Source organism: Podarcis raffonei, chromosome 14 (genome assembly GCF_027172205.1).
Source record: "Podarcis raffonei isolate rPodRaf1 chromosome 14, rPodRaf1.pri, whole genome shotgun sequence".
Lineage (NCBI taxonomy): Eukaryota > Metazoa > Chordata > Lepidosauria > Squamata > Lacertidae > Podarcis > Podarcis raffonei.
The window spans coordinates 9,562,775-9,588,538 of NC_070615.1; the positions used below are offsets into that span (position 1 = coordinate 9,562,775).

At 41.7% G+C, this 25,764-nt stretch overlaps 1 protein-coding gene across 3 annotated transcripts; it reads right to left on the reverse strand.

Moving 5' to 3' along the window:
- Positions 1–2,052: 2,052 nt before the first annotated feature.
- Positions 2,053–23,831, reverse strand: LOC128401743 (telomere repeats-binding bouquet formation protein 2-like). Of its 3 annotated transcripts, none has more exons than XM_053365147.1 (8): positions 23,711–23,831; positions 21,388–21,926; positions 18,339–18,434; positions 15,946–16,179; positions 14,984–15,006; positions 13,025–13,149; positions 10,905–11,773; positions 8,132–8,205 (listed from the first exon to the last, which is right to left on the reverse strand). In XM_053365147.1, the coding sequence occupies exons 2-7, from the start codon at positions 21,877–21,879 to the stop codon at positions 11,229–11,231; spliced, it is 1,515 nt and encodes a 504-aa protein (XP_053221122.1). In that variant the 5' UTR covers positions 21,880–21,926; positions 23,711–23,831; the 3' UTR covers positions 8,132–8,205; positions 10,905–11,228. The 3 variants fall into 3 exon arrangements, with proteins under 3 accessions (XP_053221124.1, XP_053221122.1, XP_053221121.1); XM_053365146.1 differs by having other exon boundaries at positions 10,338–11,773; XM_053365149.1 differs by lacking the exons at positions 10,905–11,773; positions 13,025–13,149; positions 14,984–15,006; ... (2 more) ...; positions 21,388–21,926; positions 23,711–23,831 and adding exons at positions 2,053–2,215; positions 4,019–4,107; positions 5,412–5,485; ... (1 more) ...; positions 7,143–7,282; positions 9,594–9,716 and having other exon boundaries at positions 8,124–8,205.
- Between the last annotated feature and the right edge of the window lie 1,933 nt (positions 23,832–25,764).

Here is a 25,764-nt window from a genome sequence, read left to right on the forward strand (position 1 = left end):
CAAGGCGGAGGAGACGCGATGCTGCTGGTGCCTACAGTACCAGGAGGAGGACTTCAGGGCCTGTTCAGCGGAATGAGCAAGCCCCCTCCAAGCAGAAGGGCTGGCTTAGCGCATTCTGACGTGCACATTTATTTATAAAGCCATGCCCTCTCGTAAAATATCAGGGTGCAGTACAGCAATATAAGCGCATTATTTTTAGAAAACATACACATTAAGATCAGTGCAGAACACTCATTAAAATGACCGGCCACTTAAGAAAATGGTGAACTTTAAACAAGGTTTGAATGTTTTAAAAGCTGCATACGCCTGTCAACATTATATTAAAAATAAAACACCTGTTCAAGAGACACCTGGAAATCAAAAGTGAGGGGGCCTGCCACATCTCTGCTGGAAGAGTGTTCCACAACATGGGACCAGCAACACTAAATGCCCAGCTTCTGGTTGAGGCTGGTCAGGACTCTATAACACAAGGGACAACTAACAGCACTTATCTCTGTTACCAGATTGAGATTTAAGGGTTCAGGTGGTCCTTAAGGTATCCTGGACCCAGGTTGTCCCAGGCTTTGTACAGTGACACAAGGGCCTTGAACCTGGCCCAGCTGCCTATGGGCATATGTTGCCATCTAAAGAGCACTACTTACTACCAAGACCATTAAGTCCAGAGTCTAAAATTCCCAGTGGGTAGCCTTTGACAAAGGAAGTTTTAGAACTGGGCTTCCCACTCCTATGAATCTGAAGAAAAACATGCATGTGTTCAACTTAACCAAAACTTTGCAGCTCAGAGTGGAAATACAGTTCAAACTCAGGCATACATAAAGCAAAGAGTTGTCAAACTGTGCTCTGCAGACCACTGGAAGTCCATGAACTTCATTCAGGCAATCTCCAGAAAGGCTAAACTAAAGCTGAATATCCATTCTTTATCCTGCTTATGTTTTTTATGACTACAGAAATTGAGTCTGTTTTTGTTTTTTTAACCTGGGGTAGATTTAGCAAACAGGCTAATGACAACCATGTAGACCATGAGTAGGCAAACTAAGGTCCAGGGGCTGGATCCGGCCCAATCACCTTCTAAATCCGGCCCGCAGATGGTCCAGGAATCAGTGTGTTTTTACATGAGTAGAATGTGTCCTTTTATTTAAAATGCATCTCCGGGCTGCCTAGTGTTTTACATGAGTAGAATGTGTGCTTTTGTTTAAAATGCATCTCTGGGTTATTTGTGGGGCATAGGAATTTGTTCATTTTTTCCCCTTCAAAATATAGTCCGGCCCCTCACAAGGTCTGAAGGACAGTGGACCGGCCCCTGCTGAAAAAGTTTGCTGACCCCTGATGTAGACAGTGTGACAAACTTACATCCATGAGCAGCTCTGATTCCACAGTAAACTTCAATCTGTAAGCACCACATGTGGCAGTGGATCTACAGGATCTGAGACAGAGACCTTTTCCCAGCCCTAGTGAAAGGTGCCAAGGTGCAAACTTTTCATACTCTCTATGGAAAGTATGTGTTCTACTATCACATTTGGATGTGTTGTCAACTGCATATTTCTACCTCACAAGCTGTACCAGGAACGAGAAAGTAAGGGGCTGCTGGATCAGACTGCTGGCCCATCTAGTCAACCAGTCTGTTCTCAAAGTGGCCAAAGGGATGCAAGTGGGAAGCCTGAAAGCAGGACCTAAGATTGGGCTGCTAAAACTTATCGCCCTGCAATTCAGAATGATTCTCCTTGTATTATAGATGACCTTTGCAAGCAACCAAAGCAGCTTCATTGAAAAGTAGACACACACATCTGTGCAGAAGTAGTAATACTGAAACCATTGCTATTTGGCTTACTGGTAATTAAGTTCTAGTAATAGAACAGAAATCAAACAAAATTTTTGGTAGTTCTGAAATTATACATTATTTACAGAATTTAACTGTTCAAATTCTAAAGTATCGTGCAGGACAAAATTTTCTAATGTAAATTTGGCAATCCTTTCAGGATAAAATTCAGAGTAAAGCACATCTGGCAAAATTAAGAATGAGGATCACAAGGAAGAATATTCAGAGGCAGGGAGTGTTTGTTAAATGTTACTTATAACTTCCGTTTTAATTTTGATTTCCGATCAGAGAAAATACTTGTTTCATTTGGAATCCAGTATGCCAAGTAATCAGAGCAGCCAGGAATGAAATCCTGTATTTCTCCAAGGAATTTCTTCATCTCTTTAGCAGAAGGATAACCTGTGAAGTAAAGGTTAAAAGGTACACATTTCACAATCTCAATATTGTTTTAAAAAACACAGAAAGAAATGTTGCAAAACACAGAAAGAAATATTGGAAGGCCTTAAGTAGCTCAATTACAAAGCAATTTTTTTGTGTGGCTGTGCATACATGACTTTAAGAGGAACCCTTGTATTTCAACTAATGGGACACAATTAGCAACTTGAGAGAAGGTGATTTAAACAGCACAGAGGAACAGGGAAAGAGTTTTTAAAAGCCCTCCATTAGCCCAACAATCCAATCCTACACACACCTGCTCTTAAAATAATGAAATTTTCTAAGAGAGACAGAAAATTCAGGGATAACTCTCCAGCGTCATATTTCATTTTGTCCTGATCCCCATATGGGACAGCTGCATATTCCTGCATTGCAGGGGGTTGGACTAGATGATCTGGCTGGGTCCCTTCCAACTCTACAGTTCTATGATCTAATGTCATAACCCAAGAACAGGAATATGAAGAGAGAGAGAGAGAGAGATCGTTAATTTAAATTGTGTGTATTTGCATGAATAAACGTAATATTATTTTGACTGCAGCTTTTTAAAAACTATTAAAACTGGATGAAAAGGGTTGCTTCTGGATTGTAAATCCAATTCAATTTTAATATCTGAAATCAATAACAAATTCAATTCAGCTCTTTCAGAAACTGTTGGCAAAACAGATGAAATGAATTGAATCAGACTAACTAAACCCACACTTCACAGTTTAAAGGTACACTGAGATCCAGTCTTGTCACTAGAGATGGAGATTGTCTCTGTGGCATGGAGTGCCTTTTACCAGAAATGTCTGGCTTGCCAGCTATGACCACTTCTGGACAGCAATACAGTGGTACCTCGGGTTAAGAACTTAATTCGTTCCAGAGGTTTGTTCTTAACCTGAAACTGTTCTTAACCTGAGGTACCACTTTAGCTAATGGAGACTTCCACTGCCGCTGCTCCACCACCACACGATTTCTATTCTCATCCTGAAGCAAAGTTATTAACCTAAGGTACTATTTCTGGGTTAGCAGAATCTGTAACCTGAAGCCCCTGTAACCTGAAGCATCTGTAACCCGAGGTACCACTGTAATCTGGCTAGAGTGATGGTTGGATTATTGCAATGGTTGGATTATTGCAATGTGAGTTAAGTGGGACCACCCTTGCAGGAGATTTGGGAGCTTCAGTTAGTAGAAAATTCACCCACATTACACCAATTCTGAAAAGATTAATTCTTTGCCTTTGCTCCTGGGCCCAATTCAAGATGCTGAACTTTACCTAACTAAACTGAGACATGAGTTCCTAAAGAAGTAGCTGTCACAAAGGACTCTGGTCTCCTGCCATTTCTCTAAGCCAGGCTGTCACATATCTCCCACCAGTTCTATTCAAATGCATTTAAGGATGCATGCCTGTAGTGTAGTTTGTGGAGGGTGCTGGGAATTGTAGCTCCGAAAGCCATTAAGCACAGTTCTCAGAATTCTTTGGGAGAAAGAATGTCCCTTCAATTTGCTTTAAATGTATGGTGTGTACTTTTTACAGAGTAAAAAGGAAAACCACAGTTGTTGAACCAGGGGTTTAAATATATTTAAATATATTTTTAACTTATCTAACTGAGCAAGTTATAGTTTGCCATTCATTGATGAAGATCAGATTAAAATTTGCTGCTTTTAATCTTTGTTTTGTGTTTTATTGTATTGGCTTTATGCTGTACTTAAAACTGAGGTCATGTGCATAATTCTGTAGTGATAAATCCTAATAGTGATAAATCCTAAACTATGCTGTGTTCTTACCTATCACCATATTGCTTGCTGGATAATCTTGTAGTGGAATATATGCCATCTTCACTGTTTCTACTGTCCCTGGGATTTGATTGTCTTCACTGTAATTTCAGACAGAAATTTTGCTATTATTTACACTTTCAAAAGCCTTTTGTTTTTTACAACAATCAATATAACACCAGAGAAGTATTTTAATTCCATATTATTATTTTTGTTTTCCATCAGCTTGCTACTCAAGGGACAAGAATCTGCCCTGAAGAAGGAGATTTACAAGAGCATAATTTTTAACTTCTGCTGCTTTGTATTATCTAGACCCAGCCTCCAGCTATGGTTCGTCAGACATTTATATTAATGAAGCAAACAGCTTCAAACTGTTAAAAGGCATCCTCTCTTTATAAAGATTCTTGGAACTGTCAATTCCCTGGAATTACTTTGGTTAGAAGTTATGGGAGCTTACTACTGTGAACAGGTTGTGACTTCATATGGAACATACACTGAAAGCACATAATTTCCCCAACAAATCCTGGGAACTGTGGTTTGTTAAGAGGGCTTTGAATTGTAGCTCTGACATAAACTGCAGTTTCTATGAGTCTTTTGGGCAGTCACATGCCAATATATATCACCGGTGTACACAACCAGCGATATATTCTAAATGTGTTGCCAGAAAGAGATTTTTTTAACTTACAGGATTTCCCCCAGAATGGGAAAATCAAGATGAAGTGGGGAAGCATACAAGCTGGCATTTTGATGCCAATAACATATTGCAGACACAGAAAATAAAAAAACAAAAAACCTGCATTCATGAGCAGCACTATTCCCACAAACAAAACCTGTCCAGAAGCACCATATGATAAAGTGGAATAAAACCAATATAACTGACTTCTAGTAGAGACCTCTGTATGACTCCTAGTATGCACTGCCCTGAGACCTCCAGGCAGTATATAAAATCAATAAATAAATAAAATAATAGACCAAGGCAATGGAACAAGATGCATTAAGTAACCTGATGTAGACATCTTTTCTGGCTGTGGGAACTCAGTTGGGCAGACTAACATTCTTTGGTTCAAATTACTTCCCTTCTGTGAGGGGAGCTAATTAATGCTTTCATATCGGGTATCCAAGCTCAACTTAGAGTAGACCCACTGAAATTAATAGACTTAAGTTAATCATGTTGATTAATTCCAGTGATGATTAACTCTGGATATAACTCTGGGCATTGTTGATAAAATTACTGTTGGTGGAGTGGTAATGATATCTTACAATAAAAAATTAAGAATTGAGAAGTAGCTGTGAGAACTGACTTTAGCTAATCCACACTATCACTGAACACGTGCCACCACCAGTGTATTTTAGCTACTGCATAAAACTACGGACATCCAACAATATCATATGATACAAAATATACCTTTTCTCCAACCTTCTCTTGTCCTTTATCTCTTCTTCTACCCTGTGGCACTTTACGTCAACAGGTTGACTGGGCTGTGGATATAAAAAAATGGCCATAGCTGAAACTGGGCACAGGACTCAATTTAGGAATGCAGTTTTATAAAAGAGATGGGAATTGGCTCCAAAAATATTCATGGTATTATTAATTATTGCCACCAATCCATGCATTATTCAGTGCTGAGCTACATAACACCGGAGTCAAGCTCAGTCTTTCACTCCTGTGTGGAGAGTCATTGGTACTGAGTTTTTCCTCCTACGGACAGGACTCACATCCTTGTTAGGCAATCAGCATGGAGGTGGATGGGTGGGAACAGAGAAAGAAATGGGCAGAAGGAGAGAGAGGATGGCAGTAAAGCAGAAGGAGGGGTAAGCATGCAGAGAGATAAGCTGTGGAGGCTGGTCAATTAGAGAGAATGGGGCACTGCCCCACCAACCTCAGCCAGGCCCCATCTGCCTGCCTTCCGACTTAATGTCAGGGCTGCCCTTACAGAAGTCAGCAGGGAGGAGGATGGGGTCAAAACTAGCAGTTATTGTCCATCTGTCATTGGTTCTGGCTACACCTCTGGCCTCCCTGCCTTTTGTCCTACCAGCTCCAAGGGTCATCAGCCTCCACAATAAAAGAAGAAGAAGAAGAAGAGGAGGAGGAGGAGGAAGAGGAGGAGGAGGAGTTTGGATTTGATATCCCGCCTTTCACTCCCTTTAAGAAGTCTCAAAGCTGCGAACATTCTCCTTTCCCTTCCTCCCCCACAACAAACACTCTGTGAGGTGAGTGGGGCTGAGAGACTTCAGAGAAGTGGGACTGGCCCAAGGTCACCCAGCAGCTGCAGGTGGAGGAGCGGAGACGCGAACCTGGTTCCCCAGATTACGAGACTACCGCTCTTAACCACTATACCACACTGGCTCTAAAATATTTGAGGGGGCTGGGCCCCCACAAGGCTCATGGGCATTCCCATTCAAATGGTGTGTGTGCACTTCATCATGTGATTGTTTATTCAGGGTGGGGCTTACCCAGGCCCCCACAATATTTTATTCAAGTTGGCACCTTGGTCATCAGCCATCACTGGAGACAGGCAAAGGGAGGGGCAGATAGAGACAGGCAGAGAAGCACAGAGGGAAAAACAGGCAGCTCTAAAGGGAAGAAAACTACATACCAAGTTCATGTTTTCAGCAAATTTCAGTTATTTCATTTTGGAGTACTATTCCATACTGTACATACAAATGCTTTATGTGAAAATCTAAAATAAAAAAGTTACAGACCAAAACAGATAACTAAATTAAAATCAAAATAATGTACATTCGATATTCTTCTTACCTGCAACTTCAGAGGGTTTGAAATCTGCTCCCATATAAAGCTGCCATTTTCCCGCCTAATTTCTGTAGGGATTGAAAAAAGAAAGAGAATCAGGCTTTCCGTGCAGCTTTATCAGATGATGCAGTGTAATGGTCATCACTCACCAACAATGTTTGCTGCTGAAGTACTTCAAGGACCCATTTTAGTCAAGCAAAAGCACTTGAGGCAGCTGCTCAGCTGGGTTGGTGAGGAATGTGTGGCCTGGCGAGAGTGCCAAGGGTTGGACAGAGAAAACTGAGGACTTCTTTTCAAACCGCCCCCCCCCATGCCCAAGGTTTCCATCCCTGTCTTAAATGTGTAATATTGAAATGGGGGGGGGGAATACTTGTGCCCACACACCTTGCTGCAAGCAGGCAGGTAGAAGGAGGAAGTGCCCTAATGCTGTTGAGTTTTTTGTCTCAGAGTTGACACATGCCATAAGATAAGAAGAATGAAAAACAGTGACTCTGTCTTCTAGATAATCTAAGCTCTGGTGTATTCTAGAGGAAGAGGAAGGGGGTTACAGAAATGAATATGAAACATCCAAACAATTGTTTTAATTACAGCTTTCAGTTAACTCTCAAGCAGGACGAATTCCTCCAAAAATCAGCCAAGGTAGAGAGGATTTGGAGGCATCCTTAAATGGAATTACTGTAGTTTGTTTGTTGCTATATTTTTTACCACCACAAGGGAGTGCTGCTAGGATATTTTGCCTTGGCAGCAAAATGCCTTAGATCAGGAGTTCCCAAACTGTGGTCCATGAGTTTCATTCAGGTGTTCTGCAGCCCGTATGTGGATTTGTGGTTGGAGACGGCACATCCAGCACATTAAATATCCATTTTGAGTTTTAATTGCATTTGTTTTGTTTATTTCCCACATTGTATTTAACAGTATTCCAATTTGAAGGTAATGGAATTCAAATTGCAATACTATAAAATACAATAAAACGATATAGCATCTAGCACAGGCAGCACATGACAATTGCTACAGCAATCCAGAAAAATCATTAAGTGGTCCACTAAAAGCCTCAGCAATTTTCATGTGCTAGTGGGGGGGGAGAGAGTTTGGGAACCACAGCCTTACATCATCTCCATTCTCAGGTATATAGGCAATATAATCCACAATATATGCATATCCTCCACCCCCAAGCTATTAAATATCTGTGAGATACCTCTTGCATTTCCAATACAGAAGGATATTTTAAAGCTGATTTACATCCCAACACTTCTCCTTCCAGAAATTAAGCAGTAGAAGCAGAAGCTTCCAGTGTACAATGCCCAGACTTCAGACCATGTATGGTATTGATAAAAACTGAGCTATAAAGCCAGCTACAAAATATACCTTTTTGTGTCAGGGTGTGAAGCATCACTGCTGAACAGATAATCAGCAGCATCCTGGTTTGTGATCACTCCTCCTTCAGCAACTGCAGAAAAATGCCACAAGGGAAGAATTTTTCTTCTTCAAAATATACTTACTCTTTGAAATATGGGTTTTGAAATTTGCAAACATGCATCCCTTGCATTGAACTGTTGTTGTTTACTAATTCTTTATTAAACTTTTTTGAAGATGCAAATTAAAAATGAAGCCAATCAGAATCAAGGGGTGAGTTATTAGCATAACAGGCTTAAGGCAGCTTAATAACGAAACATAATGGCATTCTTAATACTTTCTCCTTTATGTTATCTTTACAGGAATTTCTTTACAGGGTGTTTCTTGACAGAGTGCAAGATGAAGAGATAACTCAAAAGGTTCATAGTTTATATTGAGGGTTGCGGGGCAGACATTATTCTTTATACTGGTGTATAGTCTCTCTTGCCTCCTTGCTAGGAGGGGAGGGAACTCAGTTGCAACAGAAAAAAATAAAGATCTGCCTTGCTTTTTCGGCCTCCTGTCTCCATCCATTCATCTCTGACCGATCATAGACTTAGGGGACTCAGTCTCTTGGGGAGTTGGGCAGCAAAAGCAAACCACCCCTATTTTTTCTATACCAATAGATAGATAGATAGATAGATAGATAGATAGATAGATGACAGATGTTTGCTGTGCCAGAGCTCTACATCCCTTCAAAGCTAGTTGCTCCCACCAACCCCTCTCGACCCCATCTCCCATAGGAGCCAAAATAAAATATTTGAATGTATGAATGCTGATGACATTGAATTAAAATGAAGGGGTTCTAGTAATAAGAGATAAAAATTTGAAATTTGGGAGGTAAAATAAATAAGGATAAAGTAGTAGGATACGAATTTGCTGAACTAATTGTTAAAAAGGGATATAAAAAAGGGAGGCGTGAGGAAGTCAGGAAAATAAGTTAATTGAAGATGAATAATTGGAAAAGAGTGATGTGTTTTTCTTATTCTACTTTTTGAGTGTTGATTGTCTTTTTTTGTTTTCTTGTTAAATGTTTGTATTTTATGTATCGTGAAAGTTTGTATTGTTGTGTTTTATATTTTCTTTGTGTTTTTATTGTTCTACTTTTTTATTGTTAAACTTAATAAAATATTATTTTTTTAAAAAAACCAAAATAAAATATTTGAGGGGGCTGCCCCCTACCCCCAAAAAAGTTGATGGGCATTGTCATTTCAAATGATGTGAGTGCTCCGTGACATGGGATCAATTTTGCAAGTCAGGGCTTACTTGCCCCCCCACCCCCACCCCGCAAAAAAAAATAATATTATTCAATTTGGCACCCATTCCAATTCCCTGCCCTCAATGAAAACAGAGAGTTTGACTTTCACCCTCAACCTTCTCCTCAGGCTGAGGGATATAAGATCTTCCGCTTTCCTTCCTCAGAGTGTCATGATTTCCCCTCACCCCAAAGGCCACGGAGCTCATGGCTGACGCTTTGAGAAAACCAAGCGCTGCAGCCCCTGAACATCCTGTTGTGTGGTAAAGGGTGGTCCTGACAGGCCTCCACTTTCCCGCCTTTTTTTTTTTTTTTTGATACAGTGAAACCAAAATCCTGCAGAGCGAAGGAGGGAGGAATATGTCTCCACCCTCTTTCCACAACTACATTTGACCAATACGTGCACTCGTTTTCCACAGTGTAATGAACACAAACGAGAGAAAACCCACAAAAAATATTGCATTTTTCCTCACAGGAGTTCTTGGCGTTTTGCACACAGAGGGTGTCCCAGGCAGTCTCTCCCCCCACCCCAATACAGTATAAGCTATTTCGATGCTACTGACTTTCCAGCATTCCTGTCAGAATTCAAATCTACCAATTAATCGTGAACAAGGCCAAATCTAGGTTTTGAAGGCTTGTGCGCAAAGTCTCCATTGCTAGGCCCCTACCCTGTTGGTGGGCCTTGCTGGGACTGCCCAGCTATGGCGGGTTGCAATAGTGTGAAAGAGGATTTCTGATATATTTTGGCTGCCAGTGCCCGTCTTGGTAGCATAAAGGGCAATAAAACGGAAAGCCTACTTGAAAACATCTTACAACATGGGGTCATGGTGAAATTAGGGACTTGATTTTCCACCGACAGTTATGTACATCTATCACAATAAGGGATGGATGAATCTGCCAGTTTTCCCAGTTTCTCATTTTTCCAATCTTACATTCAGTTTTCCACATTTTCGCAGGAAATTGCAAAAAATGTTTTGGCTTTTTTTATTAAAAAAAAATCCTTATAGAAATTGATCAGCATTTTTGTGTGACTTTCTCCTTAAAAATAGCACCCTTCAACCCCAGCTAGCCCTGCAGTAGGGTAGTGTAATGAGTGCAAAACCTGTGTAAGCCAGATAATAATGGTCTACAGACATAAACATTTACCCTTTATTAAGACTATTATTTGAACTTTATTCAAGAGCCCAGCAGCACACTGTGAAATTGATATGAGTATTCTTTTTATTGGATTTCATCAAACAAATACAAAAGGACACACCAAAACAATTTTTGTTGGGGAACAATTTTATCCCAGAGTTATTACTTATTAACCTTTGCTTCTGCTCCCTGCCATTTCTAAGCTGAATATTTTTCTAATAAATATACATGTGGACAATTTTATACATGTGCTAAACTTGTGCTACATTGTGAACTTGAGAGGTTTTTTTAAAAAATTAATAATTTTAATTTTTTGCCTTTCAGGGGAAAAATATATAATTAATCTCTCCTTACAAGTTTACAATTAGGAGTGGTTAGTGTAAGAATGCCGTAGGCCTCAACTGCGATGCCACTTTTAGGGACCTACGTGGGATCCTGCTAACTTTTCAGACATGGCAGGGCTGTGTAGCAGAATTGAAGCTGGACCACAAGAAGGGCCAGGATAGCTACCAGAGCAGGTCCCAACGATAGGGCCAGAGTTAAGTCCCAAAAGAAGTCCAGGGGCACCTGCCGTCCCCTTTCATTGACAATGGGATCTTAGCACTGGATCATATGAGTTGTCTGTATCTAATAGCTCAGGGTGAAAGAGATCTATTTTACACTAGGTGCTCCTTCTCACCCTGGCTCTATAAGTGAAAAGCAACAAGTCTCAGGGGCTCACTGTTTTGTCCTGCGTCGTTCAGACATGGACAAAGGTATGGGTAAAGTTTCTCTGCAAAATTGTCCATGAAAGTGTAGATGTGAGACATATTGTCTGCATTATAAAAGGATACCTGGCCACCCTCATAATCCAAGAACACCCCAATTCTAGTGGGAATTTTGGAGAGGGCCAGAGGTTTTGATTCCATGTCTATAGCTTTAAACTCATTCTTATTCCTTAGCTTTATAAGCCAGTGCCCCTCTTTGGGGGACAGTGGGTAGTTCCCTTTACGGTTAATGCTCTCTCTCACAACCCCCAAGGTCCATTTGGTCTTGTTCCATGTCTCCACTTCCCAGTAGTGTCTCCCAGTGGTGAACCCTTCAGCCGCCAGGACAGAAACGCTGCAGTCAAATCTCTCTGGAGTGTCCGGCAAAACTAGCTTTGTGTCAGTATGTCTCACGCAGGTCATCCTGTCGGAGAGAACCAAGTTTGGATGTGCGGTTTTGGGGTCCAGAGTCAGGAAGGAAATGTCTGGGGGGATCAAGAAAAACATGACTATTGTAGCATTGGAGACATTTAAGGACAATTGTAAAAGTGTAAATACACCCAATAAATAAGACCCTACTGTCAGAATGTGTTATGCAAAAAAATTGATTCCTCAATATATGATGTTCTCTTTAATGCACCAGCTAATATCTTAGTTCAACAGCTTTGCTGAAGCTAAGCAAGTCTGGGTTTGGCGAATGTTGAGTTTGGAAACCATTAAGAATTCTGTTTAGGCTGTCTTAAGTTCCATAGTGGAAGAAAAATGAGATATAAATACATGAAAAACATTAAGAAATATTTTTTCTAGATGTAAAGATATGCAAGCTATTCATGAAAACCTGCATTCCCTATCCCAACAAAAAAGTAATACAATGTCATTTTAAATTTTGCCACTTTCATTTTAAAGTTTGCAGTCCAAATGCCACTTAACTCACTAATGCTGAACGGCAGTATCTTCAGCTACAGCACCTTTTAGTGTCTATTTATAGACTGTAGGCATTGAGTAACTAGATATCTCCAATATTGCTAAAGGAAATAGTTGGATATTTGTGTAATGGTTGTTGAGAAATGTTTTTGGAAATGTTGTAAATTGGATTTTCAGAAACTTGTTGATGAATGAATAGAGCATTCCATTCACCTCTATTCACTGAAAAGTTGCTTCAGCATCTATATGTAGTGATGAAGCAGAGATTTAAAACGGAGATTTATTCAGCAAAAAATGATGTTCCATGTATATTGGACTCCACAACACTTTTAGAGAAAGGAATTTGCTAGTTCAGGCAGATGCTGGTGATGTAACACTGAAAACACCTCTTTGAGGTATCTTCTTTTAGGTTAGAAATTATTGTTCATGTTAACTTTGTTTTGAAGAAATTGATTGGTAGATGTTTGCACTCTCTTAAATTATATTCCTGTGTTGTGGGAGACTAACAGGAGACAACAACAAATGATCCTGCAAGCCCTTATTGTGGTGAGAAAGAGGAATCAGAACACTTATGTGAAGCTCAGTGACTGCCTGTCTTTTCTCTTAAACCATTTTACAGCACGGTCCTATACAAATTTATGGTGCCTTTCCTGCCTTTGACCACAATGCAGTGCCAAATTTTCTAATGCCTTGCTGCAGTATCTTTAGAATTACTCAGAAGTTAGTTCAGTGGGGCTTACTCCCATGTGTGTACAGAGCTGCAGCTTTTGTTCGATTTAAAGGTGAGTAAGTGGTACAGGACACAGCTTTACCTGGGCTGAGGATGGATTTCATTTCCTTCCATACGGTATAATGTATGGGCCCTTTGTAGTCCCCTGGATTAAGAGTTCCGATCACTAGTTCACCCAGAGATGAATTTTCCGTTTTCTGTTCCATCCTGCACAAATCATGAATTCACATTCCAGTTAGCAGGAAGTGATACTGCCTGAAAAAAGGGTTCTATAAACAACCATTATAGTGGTTCACATATCAAAACAAATCTTCATTGCTTAGTGAAAGGCCATCAAAGAATTCAAAAGTACAATGACAATGTGGGGTGCACTGCTCAAAATATACTTAAAACATGTTTGCATAAGATAATGCATTACTATATTCAGTATTGTTGACAGTGATTAAAAACTGTAAGAGGCATTGCAGAAATGGCTACAATAGGACCCTATAAATGAATAAAAATAACAAAAACAATAATGGTGCAGCAGTGGTTGGAGCAAGGGAGGAACGGAAAGATAAATTTTCAGCAGCATGTACTAGTATGCTTCATGTTCACATTAAGCCATAATTTGCCTGAAGATACATTTGTGACCGGGACGCAGGTGGCGCTGTGGGTAAAACCTCAGCACCTAGGACTTGCCGATCGTCAGGTCGGCGGTTCGAATCCCTGCGGCGGGATGCACTCCTGTTGCTCGGTCCCAGCGCCTGCCAACCTAGCAGTTCGAAAGCACCCCCGAGTGCAAGTAGATAAATAGGGACCGCTTACTAGCGGGAAGGTAAACGGCGTTTCCGTGTGCAGCGCTGGCTCGCCAGATGCAGCTTGTCACGCTGGCCACGTGACCCGGAAGTGTCTTCGGACAGCGCTGGCCCCCAGCCTCTTAAGTGAGATGGGTGCACAACCCTAGAGTCGGACACGACTGGCCCGTACGGGCAGGGGTACCTTTACCTTACATTTGTGACCAATTAAAATATAAGTTCCCTATGTTTCTCATATTCCGAATATTAAATTCAGTTCTCCACATTTCTATAGCAATTTAATATTCTGTCCATCCCCCTGCTCCCTAAAAAAGTTCTTTAAAATTTGCCAGCATTTTTGGGTGCATTTCTCCTACTAAGCACACATTTGTATGCAGTTTTGACAAATGTACATATTTTTGCAATTAATGGCCCCTAATATAATGCTATTTTGCATGTTATTTTAACTAAAATGCACGTTTAATTTGGATGCAGAACTCCACTGAAAAATTCAGAGTAGTGCAAATTTTGACGGCTAGCTGTGTTTCAGTTCAGAAACTGTTTCATAAAATGTGAAATACTGAGGTAGTTTCTCCTCAAAATGCAAACAAAATCAAATTTCTCTTCCATCCCTACACTCTGACATATGCCAGCAGAAGAGAAGAGCACACGAGCCCAAGGCTCGTGCTACCTCATTCCTGTAATATTAAATTATGCTACAGGCAACTCTCAACTTATGTGAGGCTTACGTTCCGGAGATAGCACACAATGCAAAAATTGAGTATAGTCAAAAGACATTAGGTGCAATGGTGGGGGAAATTGCCAAAGGTTCCCCCCCGCCGCCGCCCAAACATCACCCAGTTTCCACCCACTATGTGTGTGTGTGCCTGGAACCCAAGCCTCAATGTTCACAAGTTAAATAGGCATAAGTTATGAGTTATCTGTATGGTGTTATGTCTGAACCAGGCCCTACTCTTCTGTAATATGAAATATCGCCCTTAATTACATATGGCGAAACTTATTTAGCATCCATAGAAGATACCAAGAACCAAGGTATCAAGAATGCATAGCCTGGTCCCCTGGAGAACATCCTGCCACTGGCACACATGCCAACTTTCAAGGTCATGGCTAGTATACTCATTCCTGCTACCCACCCTATCACACTCACATTTGGTACCCACACCTGAATAAGGCTTGTCCCCTGACTGATTAAAGAAAGCCTGCCTTACTGTTTTGATAACACTTGCTCACAGACTCACACTTACTTTTCCATGAAAGCTTTTATTCCCTGTGAGAGGAAAGGAGAGAGAGGGGAAAAAACAGTTATTTACTAATGGTCTTTGGGACACACTTTCAGCATATGTGGAACCTAGCAAACCCAAACAGGACAGGTGGTTCATTGCGCCAGAAACCAATCGATGCCCCTCACAGCCTGCCTGTCTCCTCTTCCAGAAGGTGTTTCTTTTCTCACAGATGTTCAAGGTGATCTAAAAAGCTGCTTTCACCAAATCTCTTTGCGAGGCTATAAAAACATACTGTTGTTGCTGTATCCCACATTCCCTTCTTCTGTTTTCAGCTTCCATTAATAAAGGGGCAAAATAACTCTATGTGGGGACAGGGAGGAAGGAAAGCAGTAGATTAACTGCCGCATCCTAAATCCTACCAGCCAACTAGTGTGAATTTTCTCCTAAATCTTTGCTATATCAACTGCAGGCTTAGCATAGGTGTTAAGTCCTAAGTATCAAAGCCTTTTGGCAGCAGGCATTGTGGGGTAGTGAATTGGCACACAGCACACACACACACACACACACACACACACACTGAAGGCCACTGCTCACCTCATTATTAGTTTGGCTGACTGGCTTCCTGCCTCACCTCCATGTAAGAGAGCCCAAATAAAATGTGTGCTTTAGCTCATAGAAATTTAGGGCTTCTTCCTGTGCCACAAATTGCTGGACATTTTGCATCTCCCTGGTCAGGACCTTCAGAGCTCAAGTGATGCAGTCAAGGGGAAACACAGGGTAATGCAACGCGGGGGCTTTTTTCGGAGCAGCAGTAATGGCATCATTTCCTGCAGCTGGAAAACTCCCTTTTTTCATTAACATATTCCTTATTACTATGGGCTGTTTCCTTATACTAACCATGCAGTGACTGGACTAGAAATCTCTGAAATAACCCACGGACAATATCCCAAACAATGCTGTACAGTTAAGTCCAAATTCCTTACTTTCAGGAAGCCAGCAGAATTCTGCTGGTACAGACGGGCCTGGATGCAGACCAGGGTATCCTTAGCGCTCTGTGTTTGGTCTTGGAGTTTGTTTAGATTTGCCTCCATTTCTTGGAGGAGAATTTCACCCTCTTCTTTTAACTGATTGATGTACATTTTCTCCTTGCCATGAAGAAACTGGTGCAGTTTTAGAAATTCCAAGGAAATGTGGTACTGAAATTGCAATCTGTTCTCCTGGAAAAAAATAATTTATCAGACAAAGCAAAGGGTACTCTAGTAGCTGATATAAGTATTTTTATAAATAAGTAAGATCTTCTCTTTTTTTGAAAACTGTTGTCTATTACTGCTTTGTGATATTTCAGTGACCCTTTCGCAGTATTAAGACCCCATCTGGAAGCACACAATTATTAAAATAGCAACATTATTGTTGGGGGAATCTCTAGATTTTCTTTTCCTCTTTAATAATAGGCAATCAAGAGCAAATTCGAAGTGCATCAAGTTACAACTCCAGACAAGCTTACTTTTATATCAGGGGTTTGCAGACTTCAGGCGTGTCAAATTTATTTTATTTATTTATTACTAAAATCACATGATCTGTCAACCAGACCTTGTGCAATTAAAGAACAAGGTATCTCTGAGTACATCCTGATATTAGAATTTGTTTTCAGTACCAGAACTGAACAGAGCTCAGTTAGCTTGGGCTAAGTTAGCTTGGGCTAGATTAAAACATAGTTGGGGCCTTTCCCCTCCACTGGGTTTCAAATTGCATTTGCACATCATTGATAATTATAATAATGATGATGGTGATAATTTCATTACATATTGTTAAGTGCCTCAGTATGGCTGGATGTGTTTCTAAGTAGCCTGGTGTCTGTTGACACCATTGGATGGAGAGAAGTTGCAGGCTTCTTGATATTGTTCAAATAAGATTGAAGCTACTTTGGGGGGAAATGCATCAAAACACAAAACTTCTCAAGAAACTACAGAACAGATGTGGATTGTGACTAACAGCATGTGTACATGGTTTCACAAACCAGTGGTGGGAGCACATTGGGTTCAGAGTAAACTGAGGTATGTGCACAGTATTCTAGTTAGTTAGTTAGTTAGTTAGTTAGTTAGTTAGTTAGTTAGCTTCCTTCATTCAATTGATTTAATGTAGGTATGGAAAACACTAGTGACTGGGAGCAGCCGCCGAGACCATATAACACCGGTCTTGAAAGACCTACATTGGCTCCCAGTACATTTCTGAGCACAATTCAAAGTGTTGGTGCTGACCTTTAAAGCCCTAAACGGCCTCGGTCCAGTATACCTGAAGGAGCGTCTCCACCCCCATCATTCTACCCGGACACCGAGGTCCAGCACCGAGGGCCTTCTGGCAGTTCCCTCACTGCGAGAATCCAAGTTACAGGGAACCAGGCAGAGGGCCTTCTCGGTAGTGGCACCCTCCCTGTGGAACGCCCTCCCACCAGATGTCAAAGAGAACAACAACTACCAGACTTTTAGAAGACATCTGAAGGCAGCACTGTTTAGGGAAGCTTTTAATGTTTGATGTATTACAGTATTTTAATATTTTTTTGGAAGCTGCCCAGAGTGGCTGGGGAAGTCCAGCCAGATGGGCAGGGTATAAATAATAAATTATTATTATTATTATTATTATTATTATTATTATCCAGTTTAAAGTGGATTCAGTGCATTCCATGTGTGCCTGTTTTTCACACAATGTTATCCTCATCCAAGGGGCAGCCTATACTTTCCCTAATTATAATTTGAATTTTCCTGAACTATGGATTAAGCAGTGAAGCGGTGGGGTGGAATCTAATATAAAATCTCGTGTTACCCAGTTGTGGGTGTACTGCAGTTCACTTTGCGGATGGATGGCCGAGTGGGGCATTTTTTACATGTATGACATTTTTCTTGGTCCCATCCATTTCCACAAACCACTATGTCCAATGGTGAGGCACTCCTTAATGGCCTACTACTGGCGTGGCTAGGCTCACATGTACATTTTAAAAATTGCATAGCCTCCAACATTTCTCCGATGAAAATAGGTACGTCCCATTCCATAATGATCATTTTACTATTTATACATCATACATCTTACTGGGTTGCCCCAGCCACTCTAGGTGGCTTTCAACATATAATAAAACAAAACATTAACCATTTTATAAAAAAATCCTTTCCTATACAGTATTGCCTTCAGACAGCTCCATACCCTCCAACATTTCTCCAGTGAAAATAGGGACATCCTAAGGTAAAGCGGGACATTTCATGATCAAATCAAAGCTACAAGAAAAAAATCGGATCTGTGAGACCCACGTGTGCATGAACACTCTGGTGTATAGACAAAGTAATTCTGCTGCTGCTATTCTTAAACACAAATTAATGCTACTCACTTTATGACTAGAAATCTTCTCCTCCTGAGCATTTTTCAACATCTCGAGTTTCATCATGATGGACCTCAGCTGCATTCTCATCATGAGCAGTTTTTCCTGGAGGGGGATAGGAATAATTCTATAATCCACAGAATAATTCTATAATTATAAAAAATAATTCAGTCATTCTATATCCAAGGAAGGTGATCAGTCCCATTTAAGTTTGCCAGCCGCATTACCAGAGTTGCATGAAACTTTTCCATGGTGGTCACTGCATTTCACATCTTTCACAAGCATATTACTATATAGATAAGCACAGTGCTTTTTTTCTTTAAAAAATGTTTAGGGGTACTCTCTTTTTCCTACTCATATTGAAATAAAAAGGTAAAGGTACCCCTGCCCCTCAATGAGGCCAAACTTAGATTCACAAAATGTTTAGAGCAGGGGTCTGCAACCCGCAGCTCCGGAGCCGCATGTGGCTCTTTTACACCTTTGCCGCGGCTCCGGGGCGGATACTAGCGAGGGGAGGAGGCACATTGTGCGCCCCGACACTCCCCACTGTGGCGGGCGCTGTACTGGCTGTGATGTCGCATGGGGGCGGTGCGTGCGTTAGTCACGCACTGTCCCGACGTCACCTTCCCGCCTGCCCGCCCGCCCGCTACATTGTAAGGGGCATGTACGCTGGTCACTGTTTTGAAAGGGAGTGAAGAACACACACACAAAAAAAAGGTAACTTGTTAATTTAACTTTTATTTCTATGAGGAGGAGTAATTCTGATGGGTCAAACAAAGAAATAATAAAAAAGTGACAAAAAAGTTATTTTTATAATGACGAGTTTTGTGGCTCCCAGTTTTTTTTTCTTCGGAAACGGGTCCAAGTGGCTCTTTTTGTCTTAAAGGTTGCAGACCCCTGGTTTAGAGGTATGTGTACCCCTGCCCCCCCCCCCGAAAAAAGCACTGGATGGGCATATACTGTAAATATGTGCTTCCTATAACTCTCTGCAACATGCAAGGAGTCCATGACCGAGAGGCAGGCATTCCTTGGCAGATGAGTTAATCTGGAAAAGTGTTACTTTTAGTACAGCTAGAAATTTAGAAAATCACTGGCAGAATGCAAGCTGTTATGTTGGCACCATCTCTGTTCTTTTTGAGCTGTGCCAATCAGGAAGTATCTTTGCTTCATGGCTGAGATTCTTTGATGTAATAGTAATGCCATCTGCAACTAAAACCACTTAAATCGCAATACTAAGTAAGCCAACTTCCAAGTACTGTAAATATATGCACAGGATTGGGCAAGACCTGCATTTCCCATCTTCATGCACTAGAGGGCGACTTTAACTCACATGTCATCCATTCACCCCCACAGAAAAATTAGAACTTAAGTTCTAGAAAGTCCTAGAACCATAGGGAGGGGAAGAATCATAGGAAGGGACCACAAGGGCCATCTAGTCCAACCCCCTAACGCAGGAATATTTTCCCCCAACGTGGGAACTCGAACCCACAACTCCTTCAAGTCTTGTGATACAGTTCTACAACTCAAAATGGTGTAAAAACATGTGCATATATGGGGAAAGCATACACAAAATTTAGATAATAACATACAAAAATGCATGGTATTAAAGAAAATTGGTTGCAAAAATACACATAGTAGACAAAAAATGTGTGTATCCGGAGAAATGTGCACTAAAATGCTGATGAATATTCATTGCAAACTGATGCAGATATATGGCAAACTAAATTTGCAACTGGAATAATCAAATTTGACAGATTCATCCACATATAAAAAAGAGGAGAAATTCTTTTAAAAATATTTTTAAAAAGAAAAAAGTACTTTTAAAATGTTTTCTGACACAGATGCTGTTTTGCTCATCGTCAGGAGTGACATGGGTGCTGCCCAACATGTGTTTGTGATACTCCGCACTATTCTGCACATGGCAGCCACAGTTGCAGTTGATACATCATCATGAGTGGCAATAGGCTGTCCTGGGTACATGGAATTTTCCTTCTGCACAAAATGCAACCATGAGAAAAGCAGTCCACGAAGCAACTAATCTGTGCCACTTGTGTGTGATAAAGCTGTTTGTTTGTTTGTTTGTTTGTTTTGTAAGGCTCTAAGCTGCATCCAGTTAGCAGAAAAGTCTATTTGAGCTAGAGGCCTGCTTACTGAATGGAAGCATTTTAAAATGTTTGTACAGGATCATCTCCATCCATTGTTAAAACATTATCCAACCAGCCAGGAGGTTGTGGGTCCAGGGAGCAGGTGGCCCAAAAACTGGATCTTTTGAGCTGGGCCCCCAATTTCCTGACCCTTCCACCTTAAAAAAACACAAAAACTTTTTAAACAATGTTTATAGGGCAGCTGAGCATGCTGCAAAGCAAGATGCTGGTGAGACCTCAACCACCCAACTTCATTTTCCCAGAGGAACACTATACATTCATGCAAATTTGTGTCACAGGCAGGTACTTTTAAGTCCTTAGCAACGCCCAGCTAGCTTTAAAACATATATACACACCTTTGATTTCAGTGGACCTGATAAGTAGGTACTTAGGTGTTTCCCTTTGAAACCAGCATAGTTTTAAAAAGCTTGGGTTGTATTTAGCTAAGGGCTTGTCCACACTTACCTTTCCTCCACTCTTTCCAGGTAGGGGCGCATCCACTTTAAAACTCAGTGTTGAGCACCTCTTCTTCTTCTTCTTTTGTTCCTGAGATTTCCCCTCAAAAACCCGCTCATTAAAGCTGAATCAGAGCAAATGGCAACCTGCAGAAAGCCTAAATTGCCATTTGCTCCAACTGAGCACCAAAGCGCAGGTTTTCGCAGGGAAATCTGGGGCGAAAATAAAACACTTGACACAGAGCTTTAAAGCACAGAACAGTGCCTGGGGCAAAAAGGTAAGTGCAAAACAGCCCAGAGCCCTACTCCGAGTTGACCCACTGAAATTGAGAAATCCAAGTTAGTAGTGTCCATTAACTCCAGTGGGCCTGCTCTGAGTAGGACTAGCATTGAATACTGCTACTTGAGTTTGGCTGGATCATTTCCCATGTTTTGATCCGGCCTTGGTAAAATGGTTACCGTATAAATCTGGACGGCATCTGGGATAAGGAGAAACTGGGTGCTTTGTTCTTTGGGCTGTTGAGTTTCTCGGCAACTGAAGCAGGCTAGCTTTTCTTGCGGCTTCCAGTAGAGGGTGTATGGCTCGCTGTGTTCTATGCACTTCTGTTGCTGGCACCCCACATGAAAGGTCTTAATCCTTTCCGCCATTTTCTCCAGTGTTTTGTTTGCTATGAACTTTCGCTCTGGAACGCTCGCGTGGCATTGTGGACAGAAGACTCCCTTTTTCCCCCATACTGACTCTAGACAATTTTTGCAGAAGTTATGGCCACAGGGCAGAATGACAGGCTCCTTAAACAGCTCAAGACATATAGCACAGGATAACTCCTTGGTGAAATCATCTGCATGTATCTCCCAAGAGGTCTCAGAAGAACTGGCGCCGGCAGGTTGGGCTTCTTTTTCAGTTGTAGTAAATGAGGTAGTTGAAGGGTTTTTGCTTGCGGGTTTGGACATTATAGCAGAAAGACATGCCCTAAGGCAGCAGTCAAGATAGGGCCATCCTGTCAGATGAAAAAGGAGTTAAATGAGCTTATCATAAAGCATAATAATCAAGGCTAGGCAGCAGTTATGTGAGGACATCCGGCACTGTGGCAAAACTCTACTCGATGTGAGACCTGTCAGTAGAGTCTTCCCTCCCAGGGCAATATCATTGCTATTTGTACGTTTCTGAGAACAATTCAAAGTGTTGGTGCTGACCTTTAAAGCTCAAAACAGCCTCGGTCCTGTATACCTGAAGAAGCGTCTCCACCCCCATCGTTCAGCCCGGACACTGAGATCCAGCACCGAGGGCTTTCTGGCGGTTCCCTCCTTGCGAGAAGTGAGGTTACAGGGAACCAGACAGAGGGCCTTCTCGGTAGTGGCGCCTGCCCTGTGGAACGCCCTCCCTTCAGATGTGAGGGAAATAAGCAGCTATCTTCTCTTTAAAAGACATCTGAAGGCAGACCTGTTTAGGGAAGTTTTTAATATTTAATGCTGTATTGTTTTTAACACTTGATTGGAAGCCGCCCAGAGTGGCTGGGGAAACTCAGCCAGATGGGCGGGGTATAAATAATAAATAATTATTATTATTATTATTATTATTATTATTATTATTATTTAGTTTGCCATGTGTTACCCAATTAACTCCAAGTGACTTAAAGCAAAAGGAACTAGACAACTCCTATAGCAGCCACAGGAAGCTTTTGGGCATAGTAATAACGAACAGTATTGTCTTAGTCAATCAAAAGCCTGGGGGGAAAATATAAGTCTTTAAATGATGCTGAAAAGATGTCAACAAAGGTACCAGGCACATAGCACCAATAGGGAGTCAGAGTCACAACTGAAAAGACCCTCTTCCTTGTCACCACTATCCAAGCCTCCCTCAGAGGGGGTCCCTGGAGAAGAACCTCAGAGGAAGGTCTAAAGCAGGCATAAGCAAACTCGGCCCTCCAGATGTTTTGAGACTACAGTTCCCATCATCCCTGACCACTGGTCTTGTTAACTATGGATGATGGGAATTGTAGTCCCAAAACATCTGGAGGACCGAGTTTGCCTATGCCTGGTCGAAGGGTCCAGGTAGGTTTGTATCAGGAGAGATGTTCTAGAAGATACTGGGGTCCTGAGCCGTAAAGAGCTTTCAAGGTCAAAAACAGCACTTTTAATGGGGCTCGGAAGCATATGGGCAACCAGTGTAGTGTTCACCTTGAGCCTGGTAACGGTCACCGCTAATGCTGCCAGGCAAGTGTGGGGCACAGAGGGTTCGTGGGGCTGCAATGCGCCACCTGCCTGCCTGCCCACGCAGGGGGAAGTCCAGCTGGCAAGTCAATGCGGCCTTTGGTGGGTGCATCCCTCCAACGTTGAGCGGGCGGCTATTCGGTGAGTGGGTCAGGGGCACTGTGGCAAGACCAGGCTGGGCTCTAGGGCCCAGAAGGAGGTCGTCGTCTGGGCAGCCCAGGACATCCATCCACATTGCCCAGGCTTGCGGTTCGATTTCACCCTGGAGGCACACTCCATTACCTCTCAAGACAGGACAGGTGCCAGCAATAAGGTTACTGCTGCTGGGATGAATATAGTCTCTTCACACAAGGCGTATGGTTTACTCAATACATACACAGTATCGCCAGGAATTCTGTGTTGTTTGTGGAAAATAGCTTTTGTCGGTACCAGCCTTCTATCTTTTCACACCAATACCACTTACCTGCTCTGGATCTCCCTTTCAAAATTACCGACAGATTGAGAGTGGCATTCTATATTAAAATAGCTTCCTGTTGCCACCATTTTACTAAGCAGTTTATTCCCAACTCACCTATTTCCCAGAAACAATGTGTTTCAAGGAGCTATTGTTTCTCTTCCACCTTATCTCATTAGGCAGCTTTGCCGTCCTGGCTGATAACTGCCACTCACCAACTGTTTTCCTCTTCCAGAAGATTCCATCTGTGTTCCAGTGAAATTATTTGCTCTCAGATCCAGCCATCAGGCTCTCCAGATGAGATCAAAGCTTAACTTCCATCAAAACAGGCCTGTTTTCATTCTTTCCTCAGCATTGCTGTCCAATTCCTTTATGCCGTATAACCAGAAATCTCTCTCACATGGTATCCATGGTCACTAATTACTGATGTATGCTTCTCCTCTAGTTTGAATACAGAAAAAAATCCACTTTTGCCTTGCATGTGATAAGGTGTTTGAAAAACATTTATAATCTTGGTAAAATCAGTTGTTTACCATCAGTTTGATTCCCTCTCCACTCTGGAACTGTGGATGTTGGCCCAGAATATGCTTTTGTGGGTTATATGGTGTGTTAAAACGACGAGTCTTATGACACCTTAAAGGCTAATTTATTATGGTATAATAACCTACAGTCTAGTTCATCAGATGATCCTGAGTAATGGGTGTATATATACACAAGCACACAGCAATTTCACATTGCAGTCTTCCTTTGATGTTCCCTATGTCCTTAGGGTGGCTACTTATAGATCATATAGAGTCTCCTGGAAGGTAGAAATGTTCCCCTACTTGCTTTTGAACGCTGTCATTTCTAATGTTAGATTTGCAATCATTTATTCTTTCACAGAAGGAATGACCTGTCAGAGAGAACTCAGAAGGGCATATAGCTTCTTGCTTGGGGTGTGTTTAGAAACCTGTTTCTGGAATGCAGCCTATTGCAAAAGGTAAAAATCCCATCCATTGCCCATCCCACATTTGCCCCTTCAAGAAGATCAAAGCGTTTCTGATTGGTCCTGCCTTAATCCAGGGGTTGGCAACCTGTGGCCCACAGGCCACAAGCGGCCCCCAGGGGTCGTTTAACCGGCCCACGAGCCACCCCCAAACCGAGCGGCCTGCCTGGCGAGTCCCCGCACACTGCACTAAAGTGGCGCAGCACAGCAACTTGCTTCCGTGGCACCGGAAATTGTGTCTGCACGTGTGCCGGAAATCGCATCTGCACAGATGCAGGAAATCGCGGGTGCTCACACACACCCGTGATCCGGCCCACGGAGGGATCTCCACTGGATTGAACTGGCCCAGGCAAAGTAAACCTTGCCAACCCCCGAGTTAATCCTCTGCGGTCAGCTCCCCTCTTCTACTGGCCCAAAATTATTTATTATAAGCAACTCTGGCAAGAAAGCAGTGAGACAGTTTGCTTTGTTCTGAGCTCTGTGGTTTGCTTTTAGTTTAGTTTTAATAATTCTTATTTTTTTAAGAAAATGTTACAGCTTGCTACATATGGGCAACAAGCATCTTTTACTGATCTTTTTCACAGACTCAAAGTTATCTGGGACCCCACCCCACCCCCAAGTCATGCAACGTATTTTGAGACATTGGGATTTGAGTTCTGATACAGATATAATTTGAGGCTTATTTTGTGAAGGGAGTGCAGTGTGATTTACAATCTCTCTCCTTATTTTGATTCTTAAAGCTCGCTTTTAACTGCAATTGTGTAATGAGAGGGAAATATAACACTCCTTATGATTAGAACATGTTTGTGAAGATCCTTATGATTAGAACATGTTTGTATGTAATCCTGTTTACACTTACCAGGGATAAGGCCTGTTTAACATAATAGGACTTATGAATAAACATGCGTGGACGCGCCCTGGAAAACCAATAAATCAAGGCCACCAACTGTTACAAAAGGAAATCTTGGTAGAAGTACTTTATTAAGAGTTTAATAAATGCCAATACTAATAGCATTACAAGTTACATTCCAGACAGGCCAAATGAGAAACTAATTCATAGGCAAAAAAGTGAAATATATAGGATACTCAGAATAGATCCACTGAAATTAATGGACCAAAGCTACTCAAGTCCAATAACTTTAATGGCTCTATTCAAAGTACAACTAGTACGTGATGCAACCCATAA

Coding starts and splice junctions, on each gene's coding strand:
- LOC128401743 (XM_053365147.1), bottom strand. CDS start 21,879: ATGTCCAAACCCGCAAGCAAAAACCCTTCAACTACCTCATTTACTACA. Junction 15,007..15,945: donor ATTCTGCTGGCTTCCTGAAA/GTAAGGAATTTG, acceptor TTCCTCTCACAG/GGAATAAAAGCTTTCATGGA. Junction 13,150..14,983: donor ATAAAAGCTTTCATGGAAAA/GTAAGTGTGAGT, acceptor TGATTTGTGCAG/GATGGAACAGAAAACGGAAA.